Source organism: Silurus meridionalis, chromosome 2, assembly GCF_014805685.1.
Source record: "Silurus meridionalis isolate SWU-2019-XX chromosome 2, ASM1480568v1, whole genome shotgun sequence".
Lineage (NCBI taxonomy): Eukaryota > Metazoa > Chordata > Actinopteri > Siluriformes > Siluridae > Silurus > Silurus meridionalis.
The window spans coordinates 26,546,030-26,563,465 of record NC_060885.1 but is presented as its reverse complement, the minus strand read 5'-3'; the positions used below and the strand labels follow the sequence as shown (position 1 = coordinate 26,563,465).

Genomic DNA, 17,436 nt, shown 5'->3' with positions numbered 1-17,436 from the left:
TCTTTTAAAGAATACGTTTTTATTCATGTGATTCATTATTGGAACTTTGAGACACTTTTTGGGTAATTGAACTTTAATTCATGTGATGTACAGTTACGACTTATGTTGTTTTTTATTTTTAATTGTGTTTAAGTGATCATTATTGTCTCTGCTTCACTTGCTCTACTTTACTCTCTGTTCTCACAGTATGTGTGTGTGTGTGTGTGTGTGTGTGGTTATGTTGAAGGATAAAGCACTTTCTTTACGGTCATGTAAGAACAGTTCTTAGTAGAGCACGTCGACGTTTGAATGCTTGTATGTGCTAAAGCGTAAATTATAGACACTAGTGAGAAATGTTTGGTTTAGATACTTTTTTTTTTTTTATCAGCAGCAGTGTTTTTGATCTGCAGCAGAGGTCATGTTTATTTATTAATGATGATGTTTTAGATGAAGTGTGTGAGCAAACAGAAACCTGACAGCTCTCCAACACACGTCAGTCACACTATACAGATGCACTATAAGAGTCTTCAAGCACATTTATAAAGTGTGTATGAAGCTGTTACATGATTGTTACTGTCAGTATTTCTTTTTATTTTATTTTATCATTATTACCAGGTTTGTTTAATTTCAACTTTTTTTTATTCTAATGATGAGTGTGGATAAATGATCCCTGCTGAAAAAATATCTCACATTTACAGAATTTGGCAGAGGCCCTTGTCCAGTGCAACTTACAATTGATACACATTCATACAACTGAGCAGATATGGAGTTAAGGGCCTTGCTCAGGGGCCCAGAAGTGGCAACTTGGTGTGGCTGTGATTTGAACTCACGAGCTTCGGAAGCCAAAGTTAAATCCCTTAACCACTAAGCTACCACCTCCTTCACCAGCTCCAATGGTTCATCACTTAATGAGAATGGTCTTAATGTTTTCTATCAGATTCCATTGGGGAACTTTATAGGTACTTTATTGATAAACACCATCAGAATCCAGTCAGGCTTGATAAACCATCAGGAACTATTAGGATCAGCATATTCTATAAAAGCTCTATTACAGCATTACCAGCAGAAGGCGATAGACTCCCAGGGAAAGCGTTAGAAACTCAAGTTTCTGAGCTGAGTTGGCACCTCAGTAATGAGAATTGTCGACACTGTTAGAGGTGATGCTAGTTGGGATACTACCTAGATACATTTTCTAGTAGAAGAGTGAAAGGTCACTGTACTTTAAACCTAGCATTGAGTTGTACCTATCTGAACTGTTGTGTGTGTGTGTTTGTGTGTCTGCGTGTGTGCGCAGGACTTTTTTATTTTGACCTCATGAACATTTTAAAAAGATGTCTTTCGGATTCAATATGGCAGAAAGGATAAAAGGGATGTTCTCTGATCAGTATTTGTGAAAAAAAAAATGGAATAAAAATTAATGAATTAAATAAAAGTTAAAAATACTACCACCATGTTTCCTGACCTGGAAATAATAAACTACATACACACTACCCTGTCTCTGTCTCATTACTGCTGCACTATCACCCACATACACTGAATAGAGGAAGTACAGTCATGTGAAAAAAAAAGTACACCCTCTTTGGATTCTGTGGTTTTGCTTATCAAAACATTTGATGTTTATATGTATTATATTTTTTATATGAACATCTCATCTCAGACATTTGAGGTAAATACCTCAAGACCTTTTATTATTTCTTTTACAATAATAAAGCCAAAATGGAGAAACTATGTGTGAAAAACTAAGTACACCTTATGATCCAATAGTTTGTAAAAGCACCTTTAGCAGAAATAACTTGTATTAATGTTGTTCTTTATGACTATAAGTATCTTACATTTTTGTCAAAGAATTTTGGCTCACTCTTCTTTATGATGTTGCTTCAATTCATTGAAATTTGTTTATGCACAGCTCTCTTAAGGTTCTAACACAACATTTCAGTAAGGCCGAGGTCTGGACTATTCTGTTGTAGATTTGCTGGTGTGCTTGGAATCATTGACCTATTGCATGACCCAGTTTGTGCTGAGCTTTAGCTGTTGGACATTGGGCCTCATTTGCCTTTAGAATACTTTGGTATACAAAGGAATTCATGGTTGGCTCAATGACTGCAAGTTGGCCAGGTTCTGTAGCTGCAAAAAAAACCCAAATCATTACTCATCCACCACTATGCTTGACAGTCAGTATGAAGTGTTTGTGCTAATATGCTGTTTGTTTTTTTCCAAACGCGGCACTGTGCTTAATAGCCACAAATTTCCACTTTGGTCTCATCTGTCCAAAAAACATTGTTCCAGCAATTTTTCGGAGCAGTGGGGTGAATTTCCTGAGTTGTCCACTCATTGGAAGATTAGCACCTGTCTTGAATTTTAAAGTCTTTTCCACTTATATAAATAATCTTCCTCACTGTAGAATGATGGACTTCTACATTGTTTGGAAATGGCCTAATAACCTTCCCAGATTGATTTGCAGCAACAATTGCTTATCTAAGACCATTGTTGATGTCTTTCTTCCTTGGCATTGTTTTAACACACATCAGAGTGCTCTAGACCAGCAAACTGATAACACCTGGCCTTTTATAGAGGTGTTCACACTCGCTGGTGAACAAATAATCAAGGACATTTCATTAATATTTCCCATGGCTGCTAGTTAGCCTTTCAATTCTTATTGAATCATACTTTGTTTTTCACACACTGTACTATGTGTCATTCATTTGCCTTTACCTAATTCGAAGAGCTGATAAGGACCAAATTAATGTTGTTACATGCTCACAGTGGTGGACGAAGTACACAAAGCAGGAAGTTGAGTAAAAGTAGAGATACAGTAGGTAAATAATTACTCCAGTAGAAGTAAAAGTGCTCCCTTTAAACTTTCACTTAAATGAAAGTAAATGTATTTGCCTTCAAATGTACTTAAGTATCCAAGTACTATGATTTATTATGTCTATAATGTCCTATTATCATTATCATTTTTGTCATAAGACTGTTGCTTAATCAACTCGGTTTATGTAAAAAGACTCTAATTTTACTCTTAGCACACCAAACTTTTAATAGAATGATATTAATGAGTTAAACACTGATTGATATCTTATAAATTATCATGAGCCCAAAACCTCCTTTTTAACGACTTAAAAAAAAATCATGCAAATAAGGTCACAGGTGTTGTGGCAAGTTAAAAGTCAGAAGCTTCTTCCATCATTTATTCCTCTCAAAATGTTCTGCTTGCTGTTGAACTTACGCTGAACTGTGTGTTTGTGCTAAATAGATACCACCACTGCCAATGGCGGTTCTAGCTTAAATGACGCCTGGCTGAACCATGCCATGACCCAGCATTTCCCCCATTGATTAGTTTCAGCTTTGAGAAGCTTCTCTATGCTTCAACTACTGTCACTGGATGAGTAAGACATATACTCAGACCAGTCGACAAATTTGAATACATTTCTGAGAGCAACATTTCATGTAGAAATATCACCCTAAATGCATGTATTGCACAATTAAATACACGTCATTGTGCATAATTTATCAAATTCTCAGAACCAAGAATTAAATAATTCCTTGGCTAATTTTAGCCATAAGATAGATACAACATCTATATACTTATATGTCTTTTAAACTGGAGATTCCCTTTACTGAGCTCAGTTCATGACATCTCATGACCTCAATCACAGAAAACCTTTATGACATCACCTCAGTTAAAGGTAACCAAATCAATAAGTGCTGTTTAACTACAATCCAACTAGACTAGTTATTAATTATTAATTGTTTTGTTGCTACACACATTATGATAAACAACATACTATAAATTATTCTTATTTTTTTTTGCAAGCTAAAATAAATATTGTTGCTATATGCACAAAAGCATAGCAGGCAACAGCAAAATCTTTATGTGATATATAAGTGATATACAGTTTTTAGCCTATTTGATTAAATGCATTACCTTGTACTATCCTCACAATGAGATGAGTGATAGAGCTGCATACACACCTTCATCTTTTTTTGTGTTTCACTCCTACTTTTTTCTCTTTTTTTCTGATTTGGGCTCATAAAGGGTTTAGACCTTTTATTGTCCTCCATCATTTTAATTTGGATTCAGCTTTCCTTACTGATACCCTGCCCCTCCTTTCTGAGTGTATGAGTAAGGAACATTCTCCGGGCGGTGGATGAACAAGCCGAGTCCCGACCAAGTTCATTGACATAATAATTGACGTGACCATGCAAATGAGTAGTAAAAAACAAACAAAAAGATGATCGATTTATTTTATTTTCTTTTGCGTGGATGCCCCTGGCCCCCGGGAAGATTCATATGTCACCTCTGCCCAAATTCACAAGTTAAAAACTGTGTGTGTGCCCTACCCTGATTGGTGGCTTACTGCACGCTTGGCCGGTTAAATTTCTTCCACTCATAAATAAAAAACAAACGACTGATTTTGATAAATGTAGTTGAGTAAAATGTAAAATGTTTTACAGAAATTTAGTGACGTTAAAGGAAAAAGTCTCCCTGATGGAAATACTTAAGTAAAGCACAGATACGTGAACAAACTACTTAAGTACAGTAACATGTACAGTTAAATACAGTTACTTCGTTACTGTCCACCACTGCATGCTAACATGTAAAACCAGAGAATTCAATAAATTCTTTCTTTCTTGTGTGACTGTACAGTATTAACACCACACACACAAAACACAGTTTATGGTTGGATAAAGTTGATTATTTCATTTTGCTTGAGTGTATAACAATTGACTACATCGAGCTAGTCTGGTTATTTATGTATGTATGTATGTATTTATTTATTTATTGATTTATGTAATAGCTATAAATGACAGATTTCATCACTTTCAATAAGAAAGGTCAACTGTGCATTGTATCAGTGCATGAAAACTGTTGGATACGGGTGTATTTGATTGATGACGGTGATGAGCATCAGGTTATATGTGTGTAATATCAGTTCCCCGGTTTGTGGGGACATTTAACGTCAGCTGGTCTCGGTGGCGTCACCGCGCATGCGCAGTGGCACAGAGAGAAGCCGGAAATGAATGGCGGCGGTGTCAGAGGGAGAAAGGCGAGAACAGCTGGGTGCTCAACACACACACTAACACACACGTGCGCGCGCACGTACACATGTCATGGCGGCCGGTGTGAAAGATCCAAGTGAGAAGTAATAACAAAAGAATCGCTGAAGAGAGAGCATTCGGACACTAGGAGAAAGAGAGAAGAAAGAGAGATAGAGAGCGAGAGAGAGAGGATGAAGGAGGTGCAGGGCTGCGGGATGCGATGCTCACTGGGCTTCCTGTCCAGCAGGATGATGAGCGGCCGTCCGCTGCTAAAGGAGGACTTCCAGCGCCGTAGACTGGCGGGCTGTAACAGCCTCTACCGCCGCGACATGCTGGGTCACTACGGCTGTGTCAACGCCATCGAGTTCTCCAACAACGGGGGACAGTGGCTGGTGTCCGGTATACACACACACACACACGCGATACACATGCATTTATTCACAGCAGGTTGGAGCAGTGTGTCAGTCGGTTGGTTTCAACTTACTGTCATTTCACACACATCATTCTAAAGGTGGAGAAACCCGAACTACTGATCCGGTACGGGAAGTTAAAGCCAAACACACAAACACAAGCTCGAAGTAAAATAACAGTGAATGTTGAAGTTTGTTTCTGACCCAGTTATCAAGTTCTCTTTTTGTTTTGTTTTATACTTCTTCACTTCCTGGAAAGTTTCTGCTTAATGGGGGAAAAGGTTTTGATGACTCGTCCTGTACCATTCTTGTGTTTAACCAATGAAATGCACGATATTTGTGGGCCCCGCCCCTGAAGGCGGGTCTTGCTGTAGAGTCGCAAAAACATAATACACTGTCACCAGGCCCAGCTCTTCAACAGTTCTGTAGCAGTGGTGTGTGTGAAACACAGTGCTGGAACAATATTGCCAAGCCCTTCCCCCTGACACACTGACCATGGCTCTCTGAGGAATCTGTGTGCCATGTTATATATATATTATATATATATTGCTCAGGGGCCCAGCTGTGGCAGCTTGGTAGTGCTGAGATTTGAACCCATGACCTTCTGATCAGAAGTCAGAAATCAGATCAACATCTTAACCCCTGAGCTCCCACTTCCCAGTGTGTGTTGTGACTAAAAGCAGCAGGGTTGAGGCTCTGCTTGAACCAGTGCTGCTTCTTCTGGTTGTGATTGTTCCTGAGATGAACACCGTGCACCTGTCATTTTCCAACAGACACACACATCACTGTTCAATAATAAACTGTATGTCTGTCTGTGTGTGTGTGTGTGTGTGTGTGTGTGTGTTTTATATCTTTACCATAAATAGTTTTCCTCAATGTTACTTTTACTTTGTTAACAGTGTCTTTTTATTCCTGGGAACGATTAATCAACAATTATTAACTCTGTGTGTGTGTGTAGGTGGTGATGACCGGCGTGTGTTATTATGGGACATGGAGAAAGCTCTACAGTCTCAAGCCAAACCAGTCAAACTGAAGGGGGAGCACTTGTCTAACATCTTCTGCCTTGCCTTTGACAGCACCAATACACGTGTCTTCTCCGGGGGTAAAATGGTCTCTCTCTCTCTCTCTCTCTCTCTCTCTCTCTCTCTCTCTCTCTCTCTCTCTCTTTCTACTCATACTCACACACACACACACACACACACACACACACACACACACACACTTCTCTATTCTCCATCTAACCTCTTTATAGATCACAGTGTATGCTGCAGTACAGGAGAATCCAGGAGCCTGAGTGTGTGTGTGTGTGTGTGTGTTAGGGAATGATGAGCAGGTGATTCTGCATGATGTGGAGCGTGGTGAGACTCTGAACGTGTTTCTCCATGACGACGCTGTATACGGTCTCTCTGTCAGCCCTGTTAATGATCACGTGTTTGCCAGCTCCTCAGATGATGGCCGGGTTCTCATCTGGGACACACGGGAACCCCCCCATGGAGGTATATACAGACACAAAAAATGTACAATGTACAATCTCACAAAAGCGAGTACACCCCTCACATTTTATTATATGATCTCCAGGGACAATACTACTACTTCTTTTGGCTGCTCCCATTAGGGGTCGCTACAGCGGATCATCCGTCTCCATGCTACCCTGTCCCCTGTTCATCTGCCTCTTTCAAACTACCTGCATGTTTTCCCTCACCACATCCATAAAACTCCTCCTTGGTCTTCCTGCCTGGTGGCTCCATCCTCCATATTCTCCTACCGATATACCCCATGTCCCTCCTCTGCACATGTGCAAATCATCTCAATCGGGCTTCCCTCATTTTGTCCCCAAAATGTCCTACATGCACAGTCCCTCTAATATCTCAGCATCTTCAGCTCTGCTACCTCCAGCTAAACCTGTCTTTCAGTCAATGTCACTGTCTTTAAACCAAACATCGCAGTTCTCACCACAGTCCTATAAACTTTTTCTTTAACTGTTGCAGATACTCTTCTATCACAAATCACTCTTGCTATCACTCTTCTCCACCCACTCCACCCTGCCTGCACTCTTTTCTTCACTTCTCTAACACACTCTCCATTACTTTGCACTGTTGACCCCAGCGACCTAAACCCCTCCACCTTCTCCACCTCTTCTCCCTGCAATTGCACCACTCCACTGTCCTCCCTTTTATTCACACACATGCAAACATCATAGTCCATGGAGACTCCTGTCTGACCTCATCCATCAACCTGTCCATCACCACTGCAAACAGGAAAGGGCTCAGAGCCGATCTTTGATGCAGTCCAACCTCCACCTTAAACCAGTCTGTCGTTCCTACTGCACACTTCACTGCTGTCACACTGTCCTCATCCTGCACCACCCTCATAGACTTCTCTGACACACCTGACTTCCTCATACAATACCACAACCCCTCTCTCCTCCACCTTGTTGTACGCTTTCTTTAAATCCACAAACACACAATGCAACTCCTTCTGACCTTCTCTATACTTCTCCATTAACATTCTCAAAGCAAATAATGCGTCTGTGATGCTCTTCCTCGGCATGAAACCATACTTTTGCTCACAGATTGTCACCACTTCTCTCAGCCTGGCTTCCACTACTCTTTCCCATAACTTCATGGTGTGACTGATCAACTTTATTCCCCTGTAGTTACTGCAGGTCTGCACATCTCCTTTATTCTTAAAGATCGGTGCCAGCACACTCCTTCTCCATTCCTGAGGCATCCTCTCACCATCCAAAATATTGTTGAACAACCTGGTTAAAAACTCCACTGCCATCTCTCCTAAACATCTCCATGCTTCTACTGGTATGTCATCTGGTCCAACTGACTTTCCACACTTCATCCTCTTAACCACTGCTCTTACTTCCTGCTTACTAATCTTATCCACATCCTGCTTCACCATCTCCACACCATCCAACCCTCTCTCTCTCTTATTTTCCTCATTCATCAGCTGTTGAAAATACTTCCTCCATTTTCTCAACACACTCTCCTCACTAGTCAACACATTTCCATCTTCATCCTTTATTGCTCTAACTTGCAGCACATCCTTCCCAGCTCGGTCCCTCTGCCTGGCCAATCGGTACAAATACATTTCTCCTTCTTTGTGTGCAACTTCTTATACAGCTCCTCATATGCATTTTCCTTAGATTTTACCACATCCCTCTTCACCTGCTGCGGCATCTCCTTGTACTTCTACTTTTCTTATCTCTCTGCTGATCTCAATTCTGTTTCGCCAGCCTCTTTCTTCTTATGCTGTCCTGCACTTCTTCATTCCACCCCCACGTCTCTTTGTCTTCCTTTCTATTTCCAGTTTTCTATTTCCTATTTCACACAAAGTACCTTTCTAGCTGTCTCCCTTATCACTTCTGCAGTAGTTGCCCAGTCATCCAGCACCTCTTCACCACCACTGAGCCCCTGTCTGACCTCTTCCCTGAACCTCACACTACAGTCTTCCTCCTTCAGTTTTCACCATCTTATTCTTTCAGTCCTCACTTTCCTCCTCTTTTTCTTCACCTCTAAAACCATCCTACAGACCACCATTCGATGCTGTTTAGCTACACTGTCCCCTGCCAACACCTTACAGTCTCCAATCTCCTTCAGGTTGCATCTCCTACATAGAATATTGGGTATTCACATGTGTGCACCTTCCTTCACTCTTATGTCACTCCAGGGACAATACTATAAAAATGAAACTTGGATATATTTTACAGCCATTATTGTCAAAATAGCTGACAACAAAATTGAGTACACCACAAGTGATAACAACTGTAAGTTTTTTAACCACGCAAAGCCACATTTCTTATTCATCATGTTCATGTTTTTGTCTGCGCGATGGGGCCATACAAATTTGTGTATCTTGTATTAGAGCAGTTAACATTTGGTGCTTTGAGTACAATTCTCTCATACTGACCACTGGATGTTCGACATGGCAACTCATGGTAGAGACCTGCACTCCTGAGGGAGTACCACGGGACCCAACACAAATGAGTGCATTGCGGGACAAGATTTAATTAAAATCATCCGCAGGTTTTCCGCAAAATGGCCTTTAAAAAATGTTTAATAAATAAATTACTAAAAACAAATAGCAAATAAAATAAAACGATTTACAGGCACAAGGTTGGAAGCAAACTCTTGTGTTGTTCATGTGCGGTAAACTGCTAGAGCACAATGTCTGAAGTGCAAGACAGAGATTACTACAGATATTATTGCATTATTAAAGAAAGGAACATAGAATACAACAAAACCTTGGCCATTTTTTAAATCTTTTTTTTTAGAAGATGTTTTGAAAAGTTCCTTGTTCATGTCTGTGTTCATCATTTAGGCAAAAAGTAAATAAATTGTTCGTCAATGAAACATTTAATTTCAATTTTTCATTCATATTCAGAAAGGAAAGCAAGTTTTTACATTTTATCTGTGGGCTTTTGCAGGCAGGAGTGGAACAAATTATATATATTTTTGTGGGAGCTGGACAGAACTTAGCGGGAGCGGGACTTCAAAAAACAGACACCTGAGTGCTGCTAGCATTGCTTTAGAGATTGCAGAAGCAAAAGGTCTGCTCCTCAGTGCTCTGACCATTGCAACAAGTCGCTTTGCATGGCGTCATCCCAGAAGGAAGCCTCTTCTGAAGTTGGCTTACAAGAAAGCCCACAAACAATTTTCTGAAGACAACCTGTCCAAGAGCACGAATTACTGGAACCATATCCTGTGGTCTGATGAAACTAACATAAACTTGTTTGACTCAGATGGTGTCCAGCGTGTGTGGTGACACCCTGGTGAGGAGTACAGAGAAAATTGTGTCTTGTGTCTAGCATGTTTAACTCGACCGACAGAGAGAGAGAGAGAGAGAGAAAGAGAAAGAGAAGAGGGGTGACAGGTAGAGAAGGATATGGCTTATTATGTGTCCTTATTGTTGTATGAAAGTTAATGTCACTGTGCAGTTTGGACTCTGGCAAGACTTGCTATAGCAGCATAGCTAAAAGGGAGAACCAGAAGGTTACACTGACATGAGGGATCTCTGGGATAAGAGACAACCCACCACACCACCATCAACAAACCTGAGTGAACGTGTGAGAATGAGGGGACGACAGCATACCAATATCCCAGTTTATTAAACACTCTATATCCATGTTCCCTCCAGATCTAGTCTAGTCAAGTCAAGTCAAGTCAAGTTTATTTGTATAGCGCTTTTCACAACAGACATTGTCTCAAAGCAGCTTTACAGAAATCAACAGTCAAGGTGAATGGTGTGCATTTATCCCTGATGAGCAAGCCATGGCGACTGTGGCAAGGAAAAACTCCCTTAGATGTAATGAGGAAGAAACCTTGAGAGGAACCAGACTCAAAAGGGGAACCCATCCTCATTCGGGTGACATCAAGAGTTTGATCAAAGATCTGTGCCTTTACCTTAGAAAAAAATCTACTGATAAATGACTTGACTAAATAAATAAGTTTTGAGCCAGTGTAGACTGATTAAAACAAGGGTGATGTGGTCATATTTTTTATATCTAGTAAGGACTCTTTCTGCTGCATTCTTAACTAACTGAAGCTTATTTATGCACTTATTCACCCAGACAGTAAAGCATTACAGTAATCTAATCTAGATGTAACAAAGCATGAACTAGTTTTTCTGCATCCTGTAACATCATATTTTTTAATTTTAGCAATATTTCTAAGGTGAAAGAAGGTGATCCTGATAATATTATTCAATAATCACACCAAGGTCTTTGACTGCTGTACACACTGAGACAGAAACACCATCTAGAGATGCTATGTAGTCTGAAAGTTTGCTTCATTGAAGGAAACATAGATTCCAACATGTACTGCCATGTGATGCCATGTGTCTAACATCCAGCAGCTCCGTGATGTCATTATGGAGGAGTGAAAAAGGATCCCAGCAACAACCTGTGCAGTTCTGGTGAATTCCATGTCAAGTAGGATTAAGGCAGTGCTAGATAACAACAATGCTCACACAAAATACTGACACACAGTTCTGACATGTTCACTTGGGATTTAATCAGTTTTGTTGCCAGTTATTTAGACAATAATGGCCTTATGTTGAGTTTTGAGGTACTGCTGTACAAGCTGCACATTGACTTCTCTAATTTATATCCAAGTTTTATTTGTGTATGTCAGGGGTGTACTCACTTTTGTGAGATACTGTATGTATACCCCATACACACACCACATGTGGCTAGATGCAGAGGAAGACAGACAGTAAAGCAGGCTCTACTGCTGATAAGATCTTCACTTACCCACTTGTGTGTGTGTGTGTGTGTGTGTGTGTGTGTGTGTGTGTGTGCACGTTTTAGAGCCATTCTGCTTGGCGAATTATCCCTCTGCGTTCCACAGTGTGATGTTTAACCCTGTGGAGCCACGCCTTCTTGCAACAGCCAACTCTAAAGAGGGCGTCGGCTTGTGGGACATCCGCAAACCACGGAGGTGAGTGTGTATTATATCTCACACACACACACACACACACACACACACACACACACACACACACAAACTGACACCAGGATCAGTGAGAACTGAATGAAATAGTAAAAACATCATTCTTACCATATACACTCCATGCTCATGTTACATGCACTGTACTCACCTTCTCGTGTGTGTGTGCAGTTCTCTGTTGCGGTACGGAGGGTCTCTCTCTCTGCAGAGTGCGATGAGTGTGCGCTTTAACAGTGCAGGGACGCAGCTTCTTGCTCTGCGCAGACGTCTGCCCCCTGTCCTGTACGAGCTGCACTCTCGCCTGCCCAGCTTCCAGTTCGACAACCAGGGCTACTTCAACTCCTGCACCATGAAGAGCTGCTGCTTCGCTGGGGACCGTGACCAGGTGACATACACGCACACACACACACACATGCACGTGCACACAGCGATATCATAATGATTATAATAAGTGTGTCATATACTTGTGGGACTGATATAAAGACATTCATTGATTTATTCATTTTTATGATTTGTTAATTTTCACTCACTCAACACACACAAACTACTGACTGACACACACAACCACACACACACACACTTATTGAATATGAACAAACCAAAGGGTCTGAGGTAGGTATGCACAGCATGTGTAGGTGTGTTTAGAGGTTTTTTCTCAGAATGCTAGTGTTCTGTCTAAACACAGCACTTCTGTGTGTGTTGCAGTACATCCTGTCCGGCTCTGATGACTTTAATCTCTACATGTGGAAAATTCCCAATGACCCAGAATCAGGTTTGATGAAGATTTTAATGATGATGGTGACTATAGTAATCATTAGGGGTGTGTGATAATATTGTAATTGTTGTTTTAACAAAATGCAAAATCACTCATTTTTTGTGACCAATCAAAACTTGTGCAAAGCTTTGACAGAAGTTGAAATGAGTGAAGAACATGTAAATACAGTGGAACCCGGTTATCTCGCCCTCGGTTATCTCGACAACCCTATTAAGTCGACCTTTTTTGAAGTGGAACCGCCAAATTCTCGCTTTTTCTAAGCATTTTTTATTGGTTTATGTCGCCGAACCCTGATATCTCGAGCACAAGGGGGAAAAATTTGCCATTTAACGTCGGTTATCTCGGTGCAGCCGCAGAAGAACTCGCGGAAGTGGTGGAAAAATCAAGTCTTACAGCTGCTACAGGTGTTGTATTGGATATTGGTGAATCTCTGCTGTTAGTTAGTGCACATATGCCTTTTGTTGTTAAATGTTATGTGATAAACGGGAGGAGAAAGCGAACGTGGGATGAGCAAAAGCATAGAATGAACACCGGCAGGATCGGGGGGGGGGTGGAATCCGCGATGCGCTTTGGGAAGAAAAGAGCAGCCGTTGAGAGAGTGCCGGTGGGAAGGCACGTACCGGGATACGCATGAGTGATAACAACGACCGCCGTGAACCAACATATACCAACAATAACGGACAGTGAGAGTGTGGAAGTTTAAATAGGAGCTGTTGATGATGATAAACGAGCACCATATGTGCGCGATTGAAGCCGGGAGCTTCAGAGAAAGCGGCTGAGAAAGCACCTGACACGCTGAAGGGGGCCGAAGGGGGCGTGGCAGGTGGATTCCTGACAGATAAACATGTACTGTATGTATTTTATAGCATGCCTTCATCAAACAAATCGCGGCAACGCTGTTGTGTAAAAAACCCCTTCAAAAACACGTGCATGCACATTCTCATTTATTAACGCACATCATGTACATAAAGAAATTTCAAGCACGTTAATATATTGCCGCCATTTTGATTTTCGTTTATCTCGATCATCGGTTACCTCGATGCTTTTTGGCGACCCCCTAGGACATCGACATAACCGGGTTCCACTGTATGTGATACCTTTTCTTTTGTGGTATTGAATTAATATTGAAAAGAGAAAAAAAAAGGCTCTTTGCTTGTTTGTACTATTTAGTTCTGTCAGCAGGTGCACAGCTCGGACCCCGAGGTGTGTGCTTCGTGAGCTGCTCTGTGTGTGTGTGTGTGTGTGTGTGTGTGTGTGTGTGTGTGTGTGTGTGTGTGTGTGTGAGAACCCATACTGTATGTGGAGACAAACAGGTCAAAAGTCAAGACATTTATTGAACGTAAAAGGCACGAAAATGGGGAAAGACAAAAAAATATAATTCCACAAACACCCGGAGAAGAAGACCAAAACCAAAAATTAATCCTTGATACAGAATCAAAAAGGGCAAAAACTCAGGCATGAGAAAGTAAAACCAAACAAACAGCAATGCAAAATTGCACAGAGGAACTAAAACAGGCAACAGAGATTCAAATCAGACAAACTGGCAATCGGGGTTGGCCATAGCGGTAACCGGTAAAAACAAAGGGGACATTTCCCAGAAAATCCCTCGAATTCTGACAAGTTCCTTTTACAGCAGAGCAGCGATTTTTGTTGTTCTTTTGTTTTAACCTGTACTTCAATCAATTGTTTCAATTAATCAGTATACTATTTCCATTGTAAAATGGAGCTAGTACAATATAAGAAATTTACAAACACATTTTTAAATGATGCGAAATATCATCTGAATATTTATTTTATTTCTTTTTTTAAATGGCACACCCCTAGTGATGATGATGGGGATGATTATTATTAATATTGAATTTAGCAAATTGTTCACGCTGTACCATGCTTCTCTCCCTCCCTTCTTCTCTCTCTCTCTCTCTCTCTCTCTCTCTCTCTCTCTCTCTGAGCAGTGGGTCGGGTGGTTAACGGGGCATTTATGGTGTTGAAGGGTCATCGCTCCATTGTGAATCAAGTTCGCTTTAATCCACACACCTACATGATCTGTTCCTCTGGAGTAGAGAAGGTTATCAAGGTCAGAACACACACACACACACACACACACACACACACACACACCTAAATATATTTGTCTTAATAGATTGGTTTACTCTCTACCTATCTCCCTGTCTGTGTGTGCGTGTGCGTGTGCGTGTGCGTGTGCGTGTGTGTAGGTGTGGAGCCCATACCAGCAGCCAGAGTGTGCAGGTGATCTGGAGGGTCGAGTGGAGGATAAGTCTCGCTCTCTCTACACCCATGAGGAGTACATCAGCCTGGTGCTGAACAGCGGCAGTGGCCTGTCACATGACTACGTGAGCCAATCAGAGCAGGAGGATCCACGCATGATGGCCTTCTTTGACTCTCTTGTGCGGCGTGAGATCGAAGGCTGGAGTTCTGACTCCGATTCCGATTTGAGTGAAGGCGCCATTCTGCAGCTGCATGCCAGGGGGCGTGGCCACGCTCGTGCCGCTAACCATGGCGCTACCACGAATCAGACTCCGCCCACCGAAACAATCGGCAGTCGGCAAAGCGACTCGGATCATTCCTCTTCCTCATCCTCCTCCTCGTCCTTACTTTCCCCTCCTGCTTCCGAGAGTGAGCGGGTGGATCCCGATACCGTAGGCTCACACAGGCGGAGAAGGGCGGGGTCACGACGAGCATCCTCATTCCTATTGGATGTGGTGAACGAGGACTCGGATTCTAGTAGTTTCTGGTTGGACCCGTTGCCTCGCCCGCGTTCTCCGAGTCCGCGTGAGAACTCTAGCCTCTCTAGGACCTCCAGTCCAAGCTCCTCGTCCAGCTCATCCTCTACCACCTCGTCTAACAGTGATGGAGAAGAGGCGGAGCTTCAGAGGAGCAGAGTGCGTCAGCATAATGCAGCGAGGAAGCAGGGCCGAACGCGCTGGTCATGCTTAGACTCTGCCCAGTCTATTCAGAGCGCCACTGATTACAGCAACTACCCCAAAATATCACTGCATGATTCAACATCTCCTTCCTCCTCTGGCGATGAGAGCCGGCTAGTCAGATTTGGCAGTAAAAACAAGGGGCGTGGCATCACCCCTAGCCCCGGCCCTTCTTCAGAGAGCCATGCAGAAACACAGCTCCGAGGTCGTTGGTTTGGAGTCATGGACAGGGCTCAGTCCAGAGTTGGTCAAAGGGAAGAACTGGGGGCAGGAAGAAGCAGCGAGGATGAACTGAACAGCTCAGGGTTGTATGGAAACTCCAGCGCTTATGATGAGACCTGTGTAGACTCAACTCTTCCAGAATCCTCCGAAGGGGCGGAGCCTGATGCTAACTCTGAGCCAGCAGGATCTAGGACTGGAAAACGGACACGTTTCAGATCCGAACCAGAAGAGGGGGAACCTCCATCAGAAAAAAAGCTGAAGACGTGATAACCGTCAAACATGTGCTTCTTTCGCGTTTCAGTTTCAGCCTGCCGTGTGTTCAGAGACAGAGGCGTAAAAAAATTACTTTATTACTTTTAGATTAATAACGTTGTCATGTTTTGGGCATCCAGAAGGGGCAGCATTTCATTTAAATTCAAGCTTTATTTTAGGAAGGAAGCTGTGTTTTTATCAGGCCTGTGTGTGTGTGTGTGTGTGTGTGTGTGTGTGTGTGTGTGTGTGTGAGAGAGAGAGAGAAAGTCTAACAGCAACAGTTTTCACACTAAACACATAATGTACACAGTGTTCACGGTACCAGGCTATGACATCACCACTGTGTCAGGGGTGGGCAGGGCTTAATTACACTAGATTTCCATACCATAATGGTTATTTAAATTCTTCAATCTCACAGCACAGAAAAGTGTGTTACCGAGTTCACCACCAACCCACATCACATCAGCTAATGATAGACTTGTAGGAGTGTAACTTAGGCTCCACCCCTGATGCCCCAGAGCCATGTTCTGACTCTCAGTTGGACTGCAGTATGTAACTGCACATCTGCAACCTCACCTGTGTGGTAGGCAGTGGGTGTGGCTTGGAGGTTGCTCATAGACACGCCCATCGGTCTGCAGTGCTGTGTATTCGTGACCCTGAAACAGCCCAAAAGTGTGTGTCAGGGTTCTGGGGTGAACCAACCCCATATTCACCTCTGATTTATTTTCTGCATCCTTCATATACAGGGAAATCTCAGATTAATTGAACTAAATAAACTGTGTGACATTTATTTTTTCTAAACGACTCTCAGAAATGAAGGTCAGGGCTGGTGGTGGAGCTTCAGTGTAGCATTTACCCCTGAAAAGGGGTGGGGTGCCCTTGATATTCTCCCCAACTAGGCAGCCTCCATGTAAATAGAACAACAGTATATCAATATTGTGCCTATGTCGCAAATGGGTGATTTAAATTGTGATGCTCCCTATGTTCACACTGGTGATGTCATAGCTTTCAGAGTGACACGACTATAATGAGTTTAAAGACAAATCACGTTAAATATGTTCCTATTGAGTTCAAGTTTTGTGTTCAAGTTTATCTTATGTTCGTTGTTGAGGTGTTGGAGCTAGCTGTAGTGGAGGAGGCAGGGCTAGCTCTTAGGCATCCTGTTAGCACCCTTTTGTTCTGTTTGAAGTTGATGATGCAGCGAGGAAGCAGGGCCGAACGCGCTGGTCATGCTTAGATTCTGCCCAGTCTATTCAGAGCGCCACTGATTACAGCAACTACCCCAAAATATCACTGCATGATTCAACATCTCCTTCCTCCTCTGGCGATGAGAGCCGGCTAGTCAGATTTGGCAGTAAAAA

The 17,436-nt window shown here is 42.2% G+C and overlaps 1 protein-coding gene across 1 annotated transcript; it reads left to right on the top strand.

Annotated features, from left to right (window-relative positions):
* The first annotated feature begins 4,840 nt into the window (after nt 1-4,840).
* Nucleotides 4,841-17,245, top strand: dcaf5 (ddb1 and cul4 associated factor 5). Its single transcript, XM_046862006.1, has 8 exons — nt 4,841-5,418; nt 6,388-6,531; nt 6,749-6,925; nt 11,746-11,875; nt 12,056-12,269; nt 12,590-12,656; nt 14,612-14,733; nt 14,873-17,245. The coding sequence occupies exons 1-8, from the start codon at nt 5,211-5,213 to the stop codon at nt 16,088-16,090; spliced, it is 2,280 nt and encodes a 759-aa protein (XP_046717962.1). The 5' UTR covers nt 4,841-5,210; the 3' UTR covers nt 16,091-17,245.
* Nucleotides 17,246-17,436: the final 191 nt, after the last annotated feature.

Excerpts from the sequence above, each read along its gene's own strand:
- dcaf5 (XM_046862006.1), top strand. The coding sequence starts at position 5,211 with ATGAAGGAGGTGCAGGGCTGCGGGATGCGATGCTCACTGGGCTTCCTG. Across the intron at positions 6,926-11,745 it reads ACGGGAACCCCCCCATGGAG|AGCCATTCTGCTTGGCGAAT; the intron begins GTATATACAGAC and ends TGCACGTTTTAG. Across the intron at positions 14,734-14,872 it reads GAGTAGAGAAGGTTATCAAG|GTGTGGAGCCCATACCAGCA; the intron begins GTCAGAACACAC and ends GCGTGTGTGTAG.